This window comes from Elephas maximus, chromosome 15 (genome assembly GCF_024166365.1).
Source record: "Elephas maximus indicus isolate mEleMax1 chromosome 15, mEleMax1 primary haplotype, whole genome shotgun sequence".
Taxonomy (NCBI): Eukaryota; Metazoa; Chordata; class Mammalia; order Proboscidea; family Elephantidae; genus Elephas; species Elephas maximus.
In genome coordinates this window covers 53,724,880-53,745,159 of record NC_064833.1, presented here as the reverse complement: position 1 = coordinate 53,745,159, position 20,280 = coordinate 53,724,880, and the positions used below count along the sequence as shown (strand labels likewise).

The window sequence follows — 20,280 nt, the reverse complement described above, 5'->3', positions numbered from 1 at the left end:
GAATACGTGTGTTTCTGCTTAACAATATGTTTGCTTTTACCATTTTGACAATAAATTATAAGCTTGGAGATGTTTTCCTTTGTCTTATGGGAAGCTTAAAAAGCACATAGGTATTTATTGTGTAGTAACCTCTTTTCTGGAGGTTTAACCTCTTTTCTGGCTGTAGGTTATGCCCATTTTGTGTACCTTCTCCTTTTGCCCCTTAATTTAGCTTTCTTATTTACTTAGTTTGTTAGATATCTGTCACCTATTTATAGGACTTTTAAAGTCACCATTAATTCTCTCAAGGATAAAGCAGAGCATAAGTAAACCTACAAATATATCTTTAATACTGGCAAGTGACATATGTATCTCATGGGAAAGGAGGGTTATGTGGAAGGCTGAAATAACTTGGCACTACATATGTCCCCCAAAATTTACAGATGCAGATAACAGACTTTGAAAACTCATGATAATTAAAAAAAGACAAAAAAAAAACCATTGCCGTCGCGTGAATTCTGACTCACAGTGACCCTATACGACAGAGTAGAACTGCCCCATAGAGTTTCCAAGGAGCGCCTGATGGATTCAAACTTCTGACCATTTGGGTAGCAGCTGTAGCACTTAGCCACTACACCACCAGGGTTTCCAGTTAAACTATAGATACGTATTTCTCTAGGAATATTCTCCAAGGTTTTGGTTGTTGTTGATCACATATTCAAATGTTTCTCTCTGTCAATAGTCCTTTTTCGTCAAGTTTCTTTGTGACTATACTGTTTATATACTGTTGTTGTTGTTGTTAGGTGCTGTCCAGTCAGTTCCGACTCATAGCAGCCCTGTGTACAACAGATAGAAACACCGCAAGGTCTTATGCCATCCTCACAACCACTGCTGTGTTTGAACCCACTGTTGCAACTACTGTGTTAATCCATCTCGTTGAGGGTCTTCTTCTTTTTCGATGACCCTGTACTTTGCCAAACATAATGTCCTTCTCTAGGGACTGGTCCCTCCTGATAACATGTCCAAAGTATGTGAGATGAAGTCTTGCCATTCTCGCTTCTAAAGAGCAACTGATTTATTCATTCTTCTGGCAGCCCATGGTATATTCAAAATTCTTCACAAACACCATAATTCAATTCTTCTTCGGTCTTCCTTATTCACTGTCCAGTTTCCAATGCATATGAGGTGATCGAAAATACCGTGGTTTTAGTCAGGTGCACCTTAGTCTTCAAAGTGACATCTTTTTTTTTTTTTTAAATAATTATAGCATTAAAATTTTCTTCTTCACTTCTTGAATTTTATTTCAAGGTCAGAATTACATTCCAATAGTATAGTCACTATTTGGCTATAATTCTTACCTTGAGGTAAAATTCAAGAAGCCAAGAAGAAAAGTTTTAATGCTGTAATTATTTTAAAAAGTACATTTTGGAGCTATCTAACTTGAGGTCTGTAAGTCTTGGTGAGGTTTTTGTTATTGTTTTCCTATTTTATTGAGCATTTATTATGGAGGAGGCACTTTGTTAAAGCATGATATATGCAATTGCAGTTAATTCTCACAACCACTCTGTGAGGTAGACTTAATTACCCATACTTTTCAGGCAACGATACTGAGGCTGAAAGGTAATATAAAATGCCCAGGTCCTGGAAAAAATAGAATTTAAATCTTGGTTTAGTTCTACAGCCTAAGCACTTCAGGATTTTGCTAGGACTTGCTCATTTAGAGATTTCATATGTCTTCTGACGAATTCAACTTCCTAAAACATCACAGTCTGTGATGGATATTATCCATGAAATGAGGAGCTCTGACGTCTCTCAAAAAACTTCAGCTGGACTGGATCATCGCTTCAGGTCAATTCACCCTGGAAATGATTCTGCTCACGCCATGAAATTTTGCTGCTGCTTTTAGTTTCGAAGGACAGTCTCGCAATCAGAGCTGTCTGCCAAGCGAAAGCAGGTGTATGCAGATTTAAATTTTTCTGCAGGGAGCTGGTATTTGATCACGCTAATGAAATCCAATGTAATTACTCAACAAGCTTGGATGGAGAAATTTTGAGGGCCTGCCAGATAACAGTACATTAGATGATCACAGTTGAAAAACAGCATTGATCTAGAATTAAACAGACCTTCAAAATAGGTGAACATGCTTCTCGGCTTACAAACTGAAAACCCATAGCTGGAAGTGTCTTCCTTATCTTTAGATTTTAGCCAAAGCTAATTACTACAAAGCTACTGGACAGTGTACAGAGGTTTAGACTTTCTGTTTTCATATTTATAAGGTCTGCAGGCCAAATTTTAGAGTAACATATTCCATATTAAAGAGTAGAATTGTAGCTTAGTGAATATACTTGTTAGAAATAAGGAGTCTAGTCAGCAGGAGTTAAATAATATTAAAAAAATATACATAAGTCTTTGAAAAAAAGTAACCAGAAATCTTTCTGTAAACTGAAATCTATCACACCTTGACCCAGAAAATGTCTCTCTCAATATTTTAGTTTTTTTTTTTTAATTCATTTATGAAATGTCAGTTGATTGAAGAAATATTTAGGTACTTGCATTTTTTTTTTTTCTTTTTAAGAGCAGTTTTGATGTTAATACTGTTGTCGGTGTTGTGCTTATTAAGAGTAGCAAGTTCAGATGAATTCTTACCTGTATTATTCAAATTTAAGAAATTCTGAGAAAGAAATCAATGAAGCGCCAATGTATTATTTGATGATTTTTTTTGTTATATTAGACTTTACTGCTGACTTTTATATTGTTAATTCTTAAAAATATAATGAGTCATTGTCCAACATAGCTGTCTTACTATAGTTTAATACTTTAATTATTGCTTTCATTTCAATAAAAGATTGTTTTCTTACCATTATTACTTTAAGACACAAATGACATTCAGTTGACTGTATTTTCATGAGATGTATTCCATTGATTAAAATATTTATCATCACGCTACTATCTTTACTAACAAAGTGAAACAGTAAATTTTTGAGTAATTTGAACACATCTGCAAACATCCTTAATTAATTTAAATCTTTTCTGCAAATCTAAAAAAAATCGACAGAATCTTGTAGTAAAGACTTATTTTGAAATATAAACCTTTTCTAAAACATCCCCATATTTTTAAGAAGTAAAAGAGTCTCTAGTCACAACAGAGAATCCCTGATGGAGCAGGAGAACCGTGGGATGCAGATCTCAAATTCTCATAAAAAGACCAGACTTAATGGTCTGACTGAGACTGGAGGGGCCCTGGAGGTCACGGTCCCCAGACCCTTTGTTAGTCCAAGACAGGAACCATTCCCGAAACCAACTCTTCAAATAGGGATTGGACTGGACTATAAGATAGAAAATGATACTGGTGAGGAGTGAGCTTCTTGGCTCAAGTAGGCACATGAGACTATGTGGGCAGCTCCTGTCTAGAGGCGAGATGAGAATGCAGAGGGGGACAGGAGCTGGCTGAATGGACACGGGGGATACAGGGTGGAGAGGACAAGTGTGCTGTCTCATTAGGAAGAGAGCAGCTAGGAGTACATAACAAGGTGGGTATAAGTTTTTGTATGAGACACTGACTTGGTTTGTAAACTTTCACTTAAAGCACAATAAATTTTAAAAAAGGAAAAAATAATGGAGTCTCTGGTTTTTACTTTAAACCTAAAAAAAAACACTTTAATAAATGAAAATAATGGTTCAAAAGTCTTTCCAGTGTAATATAAGTTTCTGATATATCAAATATAAATTGAAAGTTGTTGAGTACCTTTATTTGTTGAAGGAATAAAGCATAATAATATTACATAAGTGTTAACTGAGGAAATTATCATAAATGTATAAAATAGCATTACAGTTAATCATTTGTAGAAAAAATTGTGGAGGTCAGAAATCGCCATGATTTTAACCTAAATCTTGGGTTAAATAATATGCCAGTTTTATAAGTTTACACCTTTTTCCAATAACATAGTTTAACTTATGAAATGTTTACCTGAACACTTGTATATGCCCTATTTTCTATTAGGAAAAAAATTCTACAAATAAAGATGATCCGTTAGCCTTTTTAGTAGCATAGTGGTATAGTTGACTAGTATTATTTGAAGTCAGTATGTAAAAAATTGCCATAGATGACTATCAGTATAGTCACGATTAACTCACAAAATTTATGTAAAATTCAGCTGAAACTTATATTAAATATATTTGAAGTTACCTTGGTCTAAAATGAAAGTGCTAAAAATATTGCAAAGAGGGAGACGTCATGTAGACAAATCAGAATGTCTTTTTAGAGGTTTATGGAATGCAGGAAAAACATACACAGCACAAAATCAGCGGGCCAAATTATTTCTTTCGTAGGAAACTGTATCAGATATTTCTTATTGGCATAGAATGAGTTTACATGGCAGTTTCCAATCTTTGTTCTATGGAAAATAAATATTCTGATTGATTTTACAGGACATTTCATATAGAACTTTCCTCTGTTAAATAAATTTAAGAAAAAACACTTGATTAAAGTATATATGTGCATTTTTTTATATGTGTATATACATATATATTTATAGGTTTCTTTAATGCAGCAAGCAATTCACAGAGCCTTTGTATGCTATTGAATAGTTCAAATCTCCAAAGAGAGAATATAATATGCAATCTTCCCAAATGTACTGGGTCACCAATTGTTTTTCCTCACAAAATTCCAGTGAAAATATAACAAGTGTTTCTCTGGAGTTTGGTTTGGATAATAAATTCCTTTTGAATGTCTTCTTTGACTAGCCTCACCTGATCGATTACTACTTTATAATTCAAAATAAAATTAATTGGTACATATTAGTATCTGTATGTATGTGAGTGAGTGTGTGTGTGTCTGTGTCTGTCAATGCGTAGTAGGTGTTGCTTGGTAACAGTGCCTGTGTTCTCTCTGTTTTCCTCTATTCCATCCTTACTAATGAGAAGATATTAGTGTTTAGTAAACGTGAATGAATATACTGAATCTTGTGGAAGTAACATTCGCTTGCATCAAACTTGTAGATATTAATAAAAAGAGTGAGTATGGAGGTGGGGAATTGATACACCCAAAGAATAGAATTAAGATCCAAACTATTTAAGGCTAAAAGCTGGGCTGTAATCAATTTAATATGAAACGCAGCCATGTTAAACACAGAATCTTGTATGTGTCTTAAAACTGGATTTTCCAAGGAGAGAATATAAAATACCTGGGAGGTGTATCTTGACAGCAATTAATGCAGAAATATTCTGGGGGGGGGGACTGCAGTGATTGTTTACCACAATTTCAGTATATGTTAAAAATCTCATGCAGCTACTTAAAAGGCTGTCAACTAATGTGTGCTAAGAAGGAAGTATTTCACTACACTTTGCATGTGGCAATTCTTATTTGGAATAGTGTAGCTATTTACAGGGGCAAAAAACAAAAACTGAGATTTGTTACGCTAAGATGATTTTAGGTGCAAAGTGGAAGGATGATGGCTAGGAAGTGACCTTCTGAGATAGCTGGGGTTTGCTTGGTTTGACCAAATAAAAACGTCGGTAAGACATGACATAGATTACTTTAATGACTGTTGTTGTTGTTATGTGCTGTCGAGTCAATTCCGACTCACAGTGACCCTATAGGACAGAGTAGAACTGCCTCCATAGGGTCTCCAAGGAGCAGCTGATGGATTCAAACTGCTGAACTTTGGTTAGCAGGCAAGTTCTTAACCATAGAGCCAACAGGGCTCCATTTTAATTACTATCATGTAGAAGACAATATTAATTTTTTTACTTTGGAGGCAGTGTATTATAGCATACTCTTTAGGGTCTGGAGTATTTTACTTTCAAAGCTTAGATATGTGTCTACTAGTTGTATGGTCTTGAGCCATACTAGCAGCATGAGCTGAGTGTTGGTTTTCTCATTTATAAATAATAACTGGGTTGAAGAGGTGTTTGTGCCAGATAATTAAATTAAACCATTTATGTAACACACCAATAAATGGTACCAAGTATTCATATTTCATTGCTCAAGGTAGCAGAATTAATATCCATAGAGACATCACAGAGAGGTATCAAAAAAAAAAAAAAGCCCAAAAAACCCAAACCCATTACCATCGAGTTGATTCTGAATCATAGCGACCCTATAGACAGAGTAGAACTGCCCCAAGGAGTGGCTGGTGGATTTGAACTGCCGACCTCTTGGTAAGCAGCTAAACTCTTAACCGCTTTGCCACCAGGGCTCCATAAAAAAAAAAATATATTTCACCTTAATATGAAAAATATCCTTCAAAAATCTACAACTAAATTTTAAGCTCATGGACTTCTTTGGAAAAATTAGCATTAGGGAGTAGATTCAATGAAAAGAATTCTTATACTGGTGGAAAGGTGGACTAGAGGAAACATTTCAAACAAAACATTGGTTTTTTTTTATCATCTCTGATTTTATGAATGTCAAATACCATGTTCATGGGCTCATCCTTATAGGAAATTACTAGTTATTTTATAAAAAGTCTTCATACTCATTTTAGAAAAAGAATAAAGGCAAGAAAAGAGAAACTTTACTATCAAACTTACTAGAGTTAATTACTAGTAAGATCTTGGTTTAATTTTCTTTGTTTATATCTTTATACAATGTGTGATGACTATTATTTAAAGATAGTCTAAAGCAGTGATAAGAAGTCAATAAATGTCAGCTAGTGTTGGCTTTATCTGCGATAAAAATAAGCCCGTTTGGTCTAACCTCAGGAAATCGGCCCAATTGTTGTTTTTTTTTTTTTAATACTTTTCATATAATTGTTCTAAATTTTTAAACCAGCTATAATTGTTAGGGTGATCTCAGTTTTCTGCCTTCAGTATCATCATCTTTCACATTTTTTCATTTCTTTGTCATCTGCATTTTCAGAGTTTCTGGAGTCTTTGTCCATTCTTGATTTAATTTTACTGCCTCCAACGTGAGTGCATTGTGATGTCCTTCTTTTTCTTATTGACTTCCTTTTTATCTCAAACAAATTTTTTTTACCTCAATCTGTCCTCTCCTTACGGATTTGTGCTTCTGCACATACAGCCTATGTCTTAACTCAGCCCTTTAATTCTCTGAACCAATGGAATATATACACAAAAAAAATTAATTCTGGGCATCAGGGCTCTTTTTGACTTTGCCTCTGCTTACAGTGTTTTATTTGTAAGATATTATTGCAGAATGTAGCATTTCGTTACATATAACAATGCTCAAAAGCAGTATTTGTGCATATACTTTTCTGACCGGTATCCATTCACCCACAGTCTCAATTCTTCCAAGTTTATCCTCGGTGTAAATTTTTCTGACATTCTTGTAATATGCTGATGGTTAATGATAGTTTCCAGTAGTGGTGTCATTTTTTATTTCCCCCAATCTTCTTCCTTTTTTCTTCTTTTGGTTTTTCCTTCCACTGTCATTGTTGTTAGGCGCTGTCAAGTTGGTTCCGACTCACTGCGACCCTATGTACCAAAGAGTGAAACACTACCCGGAGTCCTGCGCCATACTCACAGTTGTTTTGGTTGAGCCGACTGTTGCAGCCACTGTGTCAATCCATCTCGTTGAGGGTTTTTCTCTTTTCTGCTGACTCTGTACTTTCCAAGTGTGATGTCCTTCTCCAGGGACTGATCCGTCCTGACAACATGTCCAAAGTATGTAAGACGCAGTCTTGTCACCCTTGCTTCTAAGGAGCATTCTGGTTGTACTTCTTCTAAGACAAGATTTGTTCATTCTTTTGGCAGTCTATGGTATACGCAATATTCTTCACCAATACCACAATTCAAAGGTGTCAATTCATCTTCGGTCTTCCTTATTCATTGTCCAGTTTTCCCATGCATATGAGGCAATTGAAAATACCTTTAATCTAAATGGGTTTAATTTTGCTCTTGCAAGCTATGTTTACTCTTCTTGCAAATGTTATGCTATGAGAACCTACATAACATATGATTTTCTTCTCATTCCTATTGTAAGCCATTTGATCAGGTATGTTTTTTTTTTCTCTGTATTTCAGAACAATGTCTTTTTCCTTTCCTTTGTTCTGGAGTATTGTTTATACATTCTATTTCGAATTATTATTATTTATTCTCATTTACTAATTTTTGAATGAGGAGAGAAAGGTTCAAACTTTGCATATGTCAAAGCTTCACTTGGGACCTGGCTTAATCTCAAATCCTAAAATGGATACCAAGGTAAGTGTGCAGCTCTCAGGCCATTTTCTTGTTATTAAGTAATCGTATATCCATGCTACCTGACTGTATTGACTTGGGATCTTCCTTGTTTTCTGACACTCTGAACTGAAGGAGTGTATGAAAAATTATAATCCCTAGCATGTACTATTATCAGGTGTCTCTGTGCCTCAGCCCTCACTTACAACAGGCCTTCCTTTTAACCAGCTCCTCTCTTTATAGGAATTTCAGTAGAAGGATAGGTGAGGTTACTTCAAAGGTATCCACATCTTCCATTTAAAAATACTTCCTTAATTTTTTCCAAATGATTTGTATAAACTAAAATAAGTTGAGACAAAAATGTCTACTGCATAATATTAAACATGTATCTAGGAAGAATACAGCCCTGGTATGGCACTTTCCAATGGTTTAATCTAACACAGTGAAAAAGTAGAATGCATTATTAAAATATTCAGTAAACTCACAAAATGTATAACGTGCACATTGCATACCATTTTCTTTGTGGACAAAGGCTCCCTGAGGAGATTCAGGAATGCCTTTCCAGACTGTGATTGGCTTGGGATAGCCGGGATCCATGGTTTTCATTTCTTCACTGTATCTCCAATATCTAAAAAAGGAAAAAAAAAAAAATTGTGCATAGGCAAGGAAATTGTGTATACAAATAGTAATAGGTAACATTCATTACATCCTTACTGTGTGCTTGGCACTATTACCTGTATACCAGTTTCTGATTTACAGAACATGAGTTAGGAAGCTCTGATTTAAATCACTGGAAAGACACTGTTACAAAACATTCTCTTATTTCTCCTGCATATGTTAAAAATGGGTACGCTATTATGTATTTATTCAGCTTGACAAAATTAATAAAAAAATGCTAGCTAAGCATACGTATGATTCAAAAGGTTATTACAAATCTATGTATCAATTAGAGGTTTTCATGAGTCTTTTTTTTAATCTTAAGCAGCAGAACACTTTTTTGAAATAAAATCGTAAGCAGAATCTCAACTGACTGATTCATGCATTCTTTTATTCATCAAATATTTACTGAGTGCCTAGTATGTTTGTGGCACTTTTCTAGGTGCTAGAGATACAGTCTTGAACAAAATAGATATGCCTCAGCTTTCATCGAGATGACATTTTAGGGTATGTGGGAGATACAGACAATAAGCCAATTAGTCGATGAACACATACAATGGCAGGAGAAAATAAGAGTCATGAAGGAAACAAAGCAAATAAGGAGTTATATAGGAATAGGAGAAGTCATTTTAAAATAGTGGGCATAGGAGTCCTTTCTCTTTGATAAGCAGACATTTGAGCAGAAAGCAGAAAAGAGTGGGGAGTAAGACAGCTTTTTGGGAGAAGGGCATTCCAGACAAAGAAGCTAGTGAAAGATCCTATGCCAGGAACATGCTTTGAGTGCTTGAGGGTCTACAAGGAGTCTAGCGTGACTAGACTTCAGCTAGCAAAGGGGTAATGAAGTTAGAGTGGGAATGCAAATCTATAAGTACATAGGGCCTTTAAGCTAGAGCAAAGTCTTCAGTTTTACTTTAAAATAGATGGGAAGCCGAAGTAGATTCTGAGCAGAGGAACTGCAAGATATGGCTTATTTTTTAAAGAAAGATTCTGGTTGCCTTAGGTATGGTAGATTGAAGGGAATAAAACAGAAGCAGGGATTCCAGTTAGGATGTTATTGCAGTAATCCTTAGATTAAGGTGTATGCTGTAGAGATGTTGATAATTCAAGGGATTTGGGATATACTTTGAATAAACAGCCCAAAGGAATTACTAGTGGATTGAGTAAGAGAAAAGGAATCTGAACCTGACTCGAGGATTTGGGTCTGGTCATCTGCAAGAATAATGTTCCTTTTCAGGATGAAAAGGAAGGCCAGGGATGGTTTGAGGAATCATGAGTTTGGTTTCAGGTATGTTAAATTCAGATGTCTGTTAGACCGCAAAGTGGGGTTGTTGATGAGGCAGTTGGGTATGTGTGTCTCGAGTTTAGGACAGGTCTTGGCTGGAATCTTTGGTATACAGATATAAAGCACATAAAAGCAAACTGTATCCATATCCAGAACTCTTTGCCACCCATCCCCTCACAGGATGGCCCTTAAGTCACTTTCACAGAACCACTAGGCTTCTAAGGATTAAACTGTGAACATAATTACTTTGGATCAATCATTATCATTCTGTATATTCTAAGAGTCAGAGGGGTTTATATCATGAATATTCAAGAAGGTTGACAACACTGGAGAGAACTCATTTGGGAGTTCACACTGATATCATACAGCTAGGCCAGGAATAATGCTTTATATGTTATCCTCTTTAATCACAACAAACCCATGAGATGGTCATCATTGTTCTCACTTGAGGAAGGAGAATCCTTGGAGAAAAACAGTAGATTTATAACCAGGTCTGTCAGATTTCAAAAGTCTCTACGTTTCTCATCATGCCTACCAAATTTTCTAAATTTATTAGACAACCCTCCATACACACTAAAATATCTCTTACTCTCTCGTAAAGAAGGAGCCATGGTGGCGCAGTGGGCAAGTGCTTGGTGGCTAACTCAAAGGTTGGCTGTTTGATCTCACCAGCCACTCAGCGGGAGAAAGATATGGCAGTCTGTTTCCGTAAAGATTTACAGCCTTGGAAACCCTATGTGGCAGTTCTACTGCGTCCTTTAGGGTCACTATGAGTCTGAATCAATTCAACGGCAATGGGTTATCTCCTAACATTAATATTCTAGGAACACAGATTTGGAAAATGATGGACATAATTTATGATCCCATGATTAGGCATTTTGGTTAAAATTAGAAAGGATAACTACTTTCTCAAGGTGTTCATGTGCCAGATCTATGGAGGGTTTTTTTTATCTCCAGAGCTGTGGGATCTTGTGCAGAAGGTTTTGCTATAGATTCCTAGAAACCTCACTCAAGTAACATCTGGAATATTAGTACATCCTCTATCTGCAATCTCATATTGAGAAACAATTTGTTTCAGAAAGTATCCCAATAAGTAAGCCACAACAGTTTATCCCAAAAGGAAAACAAATTGTCACGGGTGTTTGTAGAAGGTGCTTGTGGAACTGATCTCATGGACAGATACTTCAATGGAAACACTTCAATACTTCCCAGAGAAGTATTCAGCAGAAAGAATTGTGACGAGGCCTGTTTTGCTGGAGAACTAGTCAAAATCATTAGTGGATGGTTCTACCAATTGCGAAATACATTTTCTTCCACATTTTTGTTAAAACTGGAAACATCTGCTTTTAAATTATTTCTGAATATTCCTTTCCCATAGAGCTTTCCGTGATGAATATAGAACGGTTAAAAAAAAAAAAATTTTTTTTTTTTTAATGTGGTGGACATTGTACTGAGAATCCCAAGATCTCTTCTCTCTAGCAAATGTTTTGATGGGGTTTACAACAGTCATATATGTTAAGTGGATCTCCCATTTGACCCAAGAAAGCTCTTCATAGGGAAATAGTCAAATATCTTATTCAGTTGAGTCTAAGAAACACTTTTTTTTCCCACACTTTATATCTCTAAAAATCAGGATATACCTTACAGTTATATGATGTTACATTTATTATGATGTTATAAAAACAAACTGTGTCAAAGTTTACTTGGCAAGTTTTTTCCTTAATGATAGATCAAATCTTACAATAAATGGCATTTTTAGATGACAAAAACTACCTTAGAGCAAGCTTTTAAATGCTGCTAGCCTAGAAGTTTGGAATAATTTTAAATTCCTGGGAACAATGGGATAATATCATTGTCCCCAGGAATTTAAAATTATGTGGTTTAGGAAAGATTACTACATACTTAGGAACTAGATTTGTTTTTTGAGAAGTAGTTATAAATTATTTATGTAATAATCATACCTATATTTTATACGGGAACCCTGGTGGTGTAGTGGTTAAGTGCTACAGATGCTAACCAAAAGGCTGGCAGTTTGAATCCACCAGGCACTCCTTGGAAACTTAATGCGGCAGTTCTGCTCTGTCTTATAGGGTTGCTATGAGTTGGAATTGACAACAGCAACTTTTTTTTTTTTTAATATTTTATATAGCACTTTGTAGCTATAAAGTAAATTTATACATATAAATTATGCTACCTTATTTCACTTAAATCCCTCAGCCATTTTTTATTGTATATTACAATGTTCTATATGAAAATGTCCTGACCATAAATGTAGTATATATGGTCACTTGATTCAATCAATGTCAGAGCACTGGCCATTGTATTACTGAATTGGCAGAGCTGGAATTCAAATTTTGATTCATTGCTTAATAGGATTCTCTACCATGTTTCTGCTAGTATTTTCCTTTGTATAGCATTCCTAAAATAAATCCACCTGTCATTATTGCTTTCTCTTCTATTCACTCGTATACCATTCACTTACCAACCATTTTTTGAGTACCTGTATTATATGCCAGGCACATAAGGTTCTCAGAGATCACATTTCAAGAAAATATTAATGGAAAGTGAATTTTATTAGCCTCTCTTGGAGGAACATAATTCTGGTATGGATTTGTCAGAATAAAAGCATTTCTTCCTTCACTCTCTCCCCCAGCAGATAATGTAAAACTATAATTTGGGATCATTTCACAGTCTTTGAAAAACTCAACATAAGCTTGGGCCCTCAGGTTATCTGCTATGTGTCATCATTGATATATATCCAGTAAGCTTGAATAAAATTAGATCTATCTCTAACTATATTCAGAGCTCTAACTATATTGACAGCTTCCTTATAAAAGGTGCTGAGGTTCACTCATGAAGATAAGTTTGTATTTTAATTTTCAACATATTTGAACATATTACATGAACAAAAAAGCTCAGTCTACTGATTTTTGTTTCCCTTAAAAATAAGCTTATAGATTCACTGAGAAGTATATTAGCACATTCAGATTGGAAAACTATGGAAATAAACTATTCTTTGGGCTTAAACTTTTAGAAATTATGATGGGGAAAAATTTTGGAATTATAAGTAGGAGGGTCAGCAAATGAAAGGCTATCATAATAGAAACTTACACCTTTTTCTTCTGATTTATCAGTCATTTCTACTGTAGAATTATGACTTTAAACAGTTGATTCTTGGAAGAAAGTATTCCAAATTAATACTTCAAAATAAATTATGGTCAGAAATTAGATTTATTCATCATTTTTTAGCCTGGATCACAAGTCATATCCATAAGCTTTTCATGGAATAGTATATAACCCACAATATTTTCTTAAATTCCTTCTCTGCTAAGAAAAAAAAAAAAATGCTATGAAAAAGTCAGGAGTGAAATATTTCAAGGGGATATTGCTGGATATTGAACAAAAAGTGACTCTAAGAAACATTTCACATGGCCTTTCCATTTCTTCTTCCTATTTGTTCTCAATTCTTTCCTCCATAGTCAAGACTACTCACTTTTGTCAAGTTACCCCAAAACACAGCACTACTTATTTTTCTGTACTGAAAATATCACGTGAAACTTCACTCTAGAGACATTTTTAAAAACGCAACAGAACAGAAAATACTAATTTATGATGTCATATATTTTATAGTGTGTTCTTAGATGATTAAAAATACATTAAATAATTATTTCATAAACACACAACTTAATTTGGAATAAATATATTTTTTCTCTTTGACTATTCATGGTAATAAGAAAAACAAAAAACGAAACCAAAACCCGAAGGGGGTCTAAAATTTATCTTCTTTCTTTGAAAATATCTTCGAATTCTCAACAGTTAAGTTTAGAATGAAATATGGCACTAGAGTGCTGGGAATATCTGTGAGAAGATGCTAACAGATGATTTAGAAACATAACATTTTAGAGCTAAATGCTACGAGAAACAAAATGCATAGAAGTTTCAAATGATAGTATATGAAGAAAAGGGCAAGTAGGAATCTGAAGGACCAAGTTTTCTATAAGTGAATAGTTAAAACAGTAGAAAATTTTAATTTGAATTTACAGATTTAAAGAGCTGCTATTGCATCTACTTCAGCTGTCTCTATACTTAGGAGACTTCATCCAGAATTTTAATGCCACTTATATACCAATTACCCTGCAATCTGTGCCTCTCTGGACCTGACCTTTCCACTGAGACGCAAACGAACATATCTTACTCGACTTGTTCACTGGCTGTGTAACTGGCCCTCAGTCTGAATATGGACACTTCAATCCCTTAATCCCCTGTCTGTAGTACTTCTTCCCGCATATGTTCTAGATCCAGAAATGGAACCATTCACTAAATTATTTAGGTGAAAAACCTAGAAAATTACTTTTGGTTTTTCGTTTTTCCTCACTGCTAAAATCCAAGGCATAAGGAAAATTTGTTTTCATTTACATTCAGAATGTATCCTAGATCCATCCCCTGTACTCTACCTCTGCTGCTACTATCGTCTCTCTCATACTACTGTTTCCATAGACTTCCAGTCACCCTTCTTGCTTCCACTCTTGCTGCCCCTTCTTCACAAGGAACCTGGAATGATCTTTGTGAATGCTAATCAGACCATGTCTTTTTTTCTGTTTATAACCCTCCAATGCCTCTCTGTTGTATTCAGAATAAAAGCCACTTTGCTGTTCCCTACAGAGCCCCAAGTAATCCCTATGCTTTAGCTATCTTTTTTTTTTCCTTTCTTATTTCTAAATATCCAGCTTTGTTTCCACATTACTGCTTTTGCACTACTACTTCATCTGCCTACAATACACTACCCCAAATAGCTTCATGTGGCTAAAAGTTCTCCCCACCAACTTCCTGCTCAAATGTCCTCTTCACAGAGAGACCTTCTCTGACTTCCACACTAATTTCCCAACTAATCCTACCACCCATGTGTCTCTATAACAGCGTCACCCTGCTTTATTTCTTTGTAGCATTTCTCAGTGCTCAAATGATCAGGATTGCTTATTTGTTCACATGTTTATTTGTCTCCCCCAATAGAATCTAAGTGCCATGACAGCAGGAGCCTTGCTGGTCTTTTCTACTACTATATCTTTATTACCTAGCACATATCATAGAGTATATGTTTAAATATATTTTTTGAATGAATGAGTGTCATGGATTGACTTATGTCCCCCTCAAAATATGTGTTAACTTGGTTAAGCCATGATGCCTAGTATTGTGTGGTTGTCCTCCATTTTGTGATTGTAATTTTATGTTAAGAGGATTAGGGTGGTCACAAGTACAAGAAATTTCCCTGGGGTGTGGCCTGCACCACCTTTTATCTCTTAAGAGATAAAAGGAAAGGGGAGCAAGCAGAGAGTTGGGGACCTCATACCACTAGGAAAGCAGCACTGGGAGCAGAGAGTGTCCTTTCGACATGAGGTCCCTGGATCTGAGAAGCTCCTCAATCAGGGGAAGATTGAGGACAACGACCTTCCTCCAGAGCCGACAGAGAGAGAGTCTTCCCCTGGAGCTGATGCCCTGAATTTGGACTTGTAACCTACTAGACTGTGAGAGAATAAATTTCCCTTTGTTAAAGCCATCCACTTGCGGTATTTCTGCTACAGCTGTACTAGATAACTAAGACAATGAGTGAGGACTGGGCCAGTAGCTGTTTACAAAAATCATAAGGAAGCAGGCATCACAGCTATTCAGAATGGGATTTGAGAATGATGAATACCTGTTCAGTGTATTTTTGAAGATTTTTAGATTTTGCTATAAAGAGAACAAGATGCAGAGCTAACATATAACAGCACTTGGACCAAATCCTATTTAAAGATGTTCTTTCTCTAGAAAGCTATTTTAAATGATTCTAATTTGAGTGCTTTTCTAGAGTTTTTGCACTTTCTAGCTTACCACAGTACCTATCACTCTCTATTGCCTATATGCTACTAGTGCTATACTCATTAGTATGTAAGCTATTTGCCTTATCCCTCAAAGCAACTGAAGTTTTTCTACCTGGTTTAGATTATCTCTAAAGTATCTTTCTGATTTTGGTCTTAGAGAAATAGAAGCCTGTTAACAGAGCTTTCTTCTTTTTTTTTTTTTTCTTTTTTATAAGCAGAAAGAAGATAATGGGGGAGGAGAGGAATAATAAGTAAGAAGAAATTTTCAATGTTTGCTCTAAAAATATATATGCACCCACAAAAAATATATATGCACATATAAAATGGTTACTATTGATCAGTACTATAAATATACAGTCTATAAGGAAGAAGGAGGCCTGGTGGCACGCTGGTTGAAGAGCTTGGCTGCTAACCAAAAGGTCAGCAGCTCGAATCCACCAGCCATTCCTTGGAAACCTTATGGGGCAGTTCTGCTCCATCCTATAGCGTTGCTATGAGTTGGAATCGACTCAACGGTAACAGGTTTGGTTTTTTTGGTTATAAGGAAGAAAGACTCACTGAACTGTCATATAATGGTGACAATCAAATTAACTCAATCAATGTTGAAGTTAGATAGTTTACTATCTTTTCCACCTACTTTTAAATCTAAAATGAATATATTTATAAAATGTAGTATGTCTGGAATTGTACAATTATATATACATAAAGTAATCTGTTTATGAAACATCTAAAACTCATGAAATCTTCAGAACAATAATAATTTTGTAAACTTTAACATAAGGTCACACATGGAAATTAATCTTGCTTTCAACATTTACAAAACCTACAATACCAGTTATTTAAACAGAACTTAAAATAATAAAAGCATTTCTAAACATTTGGCTATATTTTGCATGTGATTTTTCAAGTAGGAAACACACAAATTAAAAACTGTCTTTCATTTAGTGCAGTGTTTATTTTATTAGAAATTCTGATATCTAATCTTCATTTATTTCAGTGGTTTGAGTTGTCCCATACTTAATCTCTGAAACTAAATTTTTCACAAAGTGCTAAATTTCTAGAAGGGAAAACATTTTAAAAGTAATCCCTGCACATGTGGAAAAAATGGATGTCTGATAATGAAATGGCAGTTTTCATTATCTATGAAACGCTCATTAAACCTGTTTTATGAATGCTAAGCTTAGTCACATTTTCTATCTTCTAGAAGTTAACTTCTCCAATGTGTCTTCTCAAGTTTTTGTTTCTACCTCTTTCTAAAAAACAAACAAACAAACAAACAGCAACACTCAACTGTGTAAGCAGCACGAGCTGGGGAGTTAAACTCTTAAGGGTTGTTACTTTTAAAAAATATTTTAAAAATATGTCATAAGTTTGCAGATTTATTTCCATTACTGGGCACACCTAGCAATAGTGCAATTACAATTTGATTTTTCATTTTTATTACCTTTCTATTTAACATTAATTTAAATTAACAAAAATATAATCTTGGACTTACATATATTTTATACGCACTGGTATTTATACTAAGAAGCCCTGGCGGTGTAGTGGTTAAGTGAATGGCTGTTAACCTATAGGTTGACAGTTCAAACCCCCCAGTTGCTCCATGGGCAATGACGTAGCAGTCTGGTTCTGTAAAGATTACAGCCTTGGAAACCCTATGGGGCAGTTCTACTTTGTCCTATAATGTCGTTATGAGTCAGAATTGACTTGAAGTAACAGGTTTGGTTTGGGTTTTGGTGGTATTTATACTACCTGTCAAAAAGTGGGCAGGGGGTGGAGTTATGTATATAGTAGCTTTTGTAAGTCATATAACTAACAATACATTTATTTTTTCTGACTATTGTTAGCAGTGTCATAACAGGAAAAGATTATAAGAGAGACAAAATAACATACCATACTGAAATCTAAAAGTATTTAGTTTAGCAATAGTTATGTTGGCTTACCATTCTTAATACCTGTTTGAGGTTACCTATGTAAATAACTTAAGAAACAGAACCCACAACTAAAGTGAAATTATTTGAAAATGTTCACAATTAACAAAGGGCCAAATTTAAAAATGTAATGTTGAGTATGAAAACACAAAAAGCCTGTGCTAAAAAGTGTTTTTTTTTTTTTTTAAATGAAGTATGATCATAATGAAATGCAAAGCAAACATACATATATACATTACCTAGACTGGTTTATACGTATATTAAGATTATGGAGAAATAATATATACTATATACATGTATATGCGCATTCATAAAAAAGTCACATTAGTTTAATATTTATACACAGAGTCAAATTTTTGAATATATTTGAGAATTGAATATCAAATTATTTTGAATATTATTTAAACATATATTTCAAAAATATTTTTGACCACATCAGCTCTTGCATTTATATCCACATAAGTGGATTTATCATCAACAGTACGTTTCTGTGACAGACCAAAAATGCTGACTTCTCTACTGTGATTCACACATTAGTTAACTGCTTCCCTCAGGAGAAGTGTGTACTGACCTGTCTCCCTTGAAGAAATAGGTTTTGCCAACATCCTCCCACCAAATGGCTGAATCAATACCGTGAGGGGGAATTCCACTTCCAAGAGTAATCAAGTCATGAGGGTAACCAGGTTGAAGGGTAGTATCCTTGAACACCCAGTATTTGTTACCTGTGTGAAATAAATGCAAATGTATAATGCATTAATTCAATTTCAGGAATTACTGGGATCTAGCTATTAATACAACGCATTTAAAATGATTTTACATTAAATCCAGTAAACAGCTCAGTACGGGTCACCTCTGGAATAGCAACACTATTTTTGAAACATCAATGTAATTTTTAAAATTGCATAGAGTGAATAGCTATTTAATAATGCAATTTGATTTTGTGAGTTAATTTAAGAAATAAAATAGACATACAATTTACAAATAATTAAATCTGGATCAAGGATTCTTCTTCTAGGAATTAGAGGCTTATTTCTGTTCAAGGCTAAATCATTCAGGTGTTTTGCACACTCTGTGTGGCCTTACTGCTTTACTGATTATAACCGCTGTAACACTTCCTCTGTGCTGGCTCTTTCCTTTTATTATACAAACATTCACAGATCTCTTTCGTCTTATAAACTCATCCTCCTCTGACCTTACGCTCTCTTCTAGCTGTGACACGATCCCTCTTTTTTAGGGTTATAATTGAAGGGAAGAGAAATTTGAAGAATTTTAACCCTGATGTTTGGAATTGCTGGTGCATGGCACTATTAAAAAGCAGACAGACTTCAATCAGTTTTACTGCTGTTTTGAATTCTCATCGCTGCGCTGGCAGACCGCATCACCTCTCCCCTCTTTGCTCTGCCTCCTTTCTTGTCTCCCTGCCTCCAGCCTGTCTCTCTTTTATTTATTTTTCACAAAGTTGCTAAAAGGATCTGCCTGAAATACATACCTGATTATGCCTCTCTTTTGTTTAATTTTTTTCAATGAGAAGCCATTGAAATACAAATTCACGTACATGTTTTTTCAAGGTTCTTCTCAATATGGATCTCTTGAAATAGTACTGCATTCCATTTATCTCCCTTTCTGGGAAACTGGTATGCATCTTTCAAGACTTATTTTGACAACATTTCTCTGGAAAGCATTTCCTACCTGAGAAAGGTAGACCTCTTGAATTGCTGGAGCACCCAGTCTTTACCTTTATCATATTACTTAGTCCACTGTATCTTCATAAATCACATGACTGCCACCCACTCCAGGCTGTAAGCGACTCGAGGACAGACTTGATACCTGACTCATTGTTTTCCTGCAGCACCTGGTATGATGCTTGAGAAGTAGCAGGCGCTTAATAAATGGTCATTGATTGAGAAAAACATGTTTAACATGACATGAGTAATCAAATATGGGGCCCTTGAGTGGTGCACATGGTTAACGCACTAGGCTGCTAACCGAAAGGGTTGGCAGTTCAAGTCCACCCAGAGGCACATCAGAAGAAAGGCCTGGTGAACTACTTCTAAAAAAGAAAAAAAAATACTCATTGAAAATCCTACAGAGCACAGTTCTGCTCTGACACACGTGGGGTTGCTACAAGTTAGAGTCAACTCAGTGGCAACTAGTTAACTGGTTAATTAAGTATAGCATCAAAGATATAACCACCAGAGACAATAAAGACTTTATAATATTGTGGGGCATTACTTTAGCATGGCAATAAAAATGAATTTTACAACCATATCAAGTCTGAGAAATGTAAAGGCATGTCCCAGTATTGTGCTGGAAAGCCACTGCATTTAAGTGATTATATTTAACTGTATGTTGGGAAAGACTGTTATGAAAATACAAACTTATCGTGGACCATTGTTTAATTTGAATAGTTTATGAAGAAACAATTTTGCCCCAAAGA

At 35.1% G+C, this 20,280-nt stretch overlaps 1 protein-coding gene across 1 annotated transcript in view; it reads right to left on the bottom strand.

Annotated features, from left to right (window-relative positions):
* Positions 1-20,280, bottom strand: part of MMP16 (matrix metallopeptidase 16) — a 293,871-nt gene that overhangs the window by 8,550 nt on the left and 265,041 nt on the right. The window contains exons 8-9 of the mRNA XM_049853564.1: positions 18,415-18,565; positions 8,628-8,743 (exon numbers count right to left, since the gene is read on the bottom strand). Coding sequence (XP_049709521.1) covers positions 8,628-8,743; positions 18,415-18,565 — 267 coding nt within the window. The remainder of the gene's footprint in view (positions 1-8,627; positions 8,744-18,414; positions 18,566-20,280) is intronic.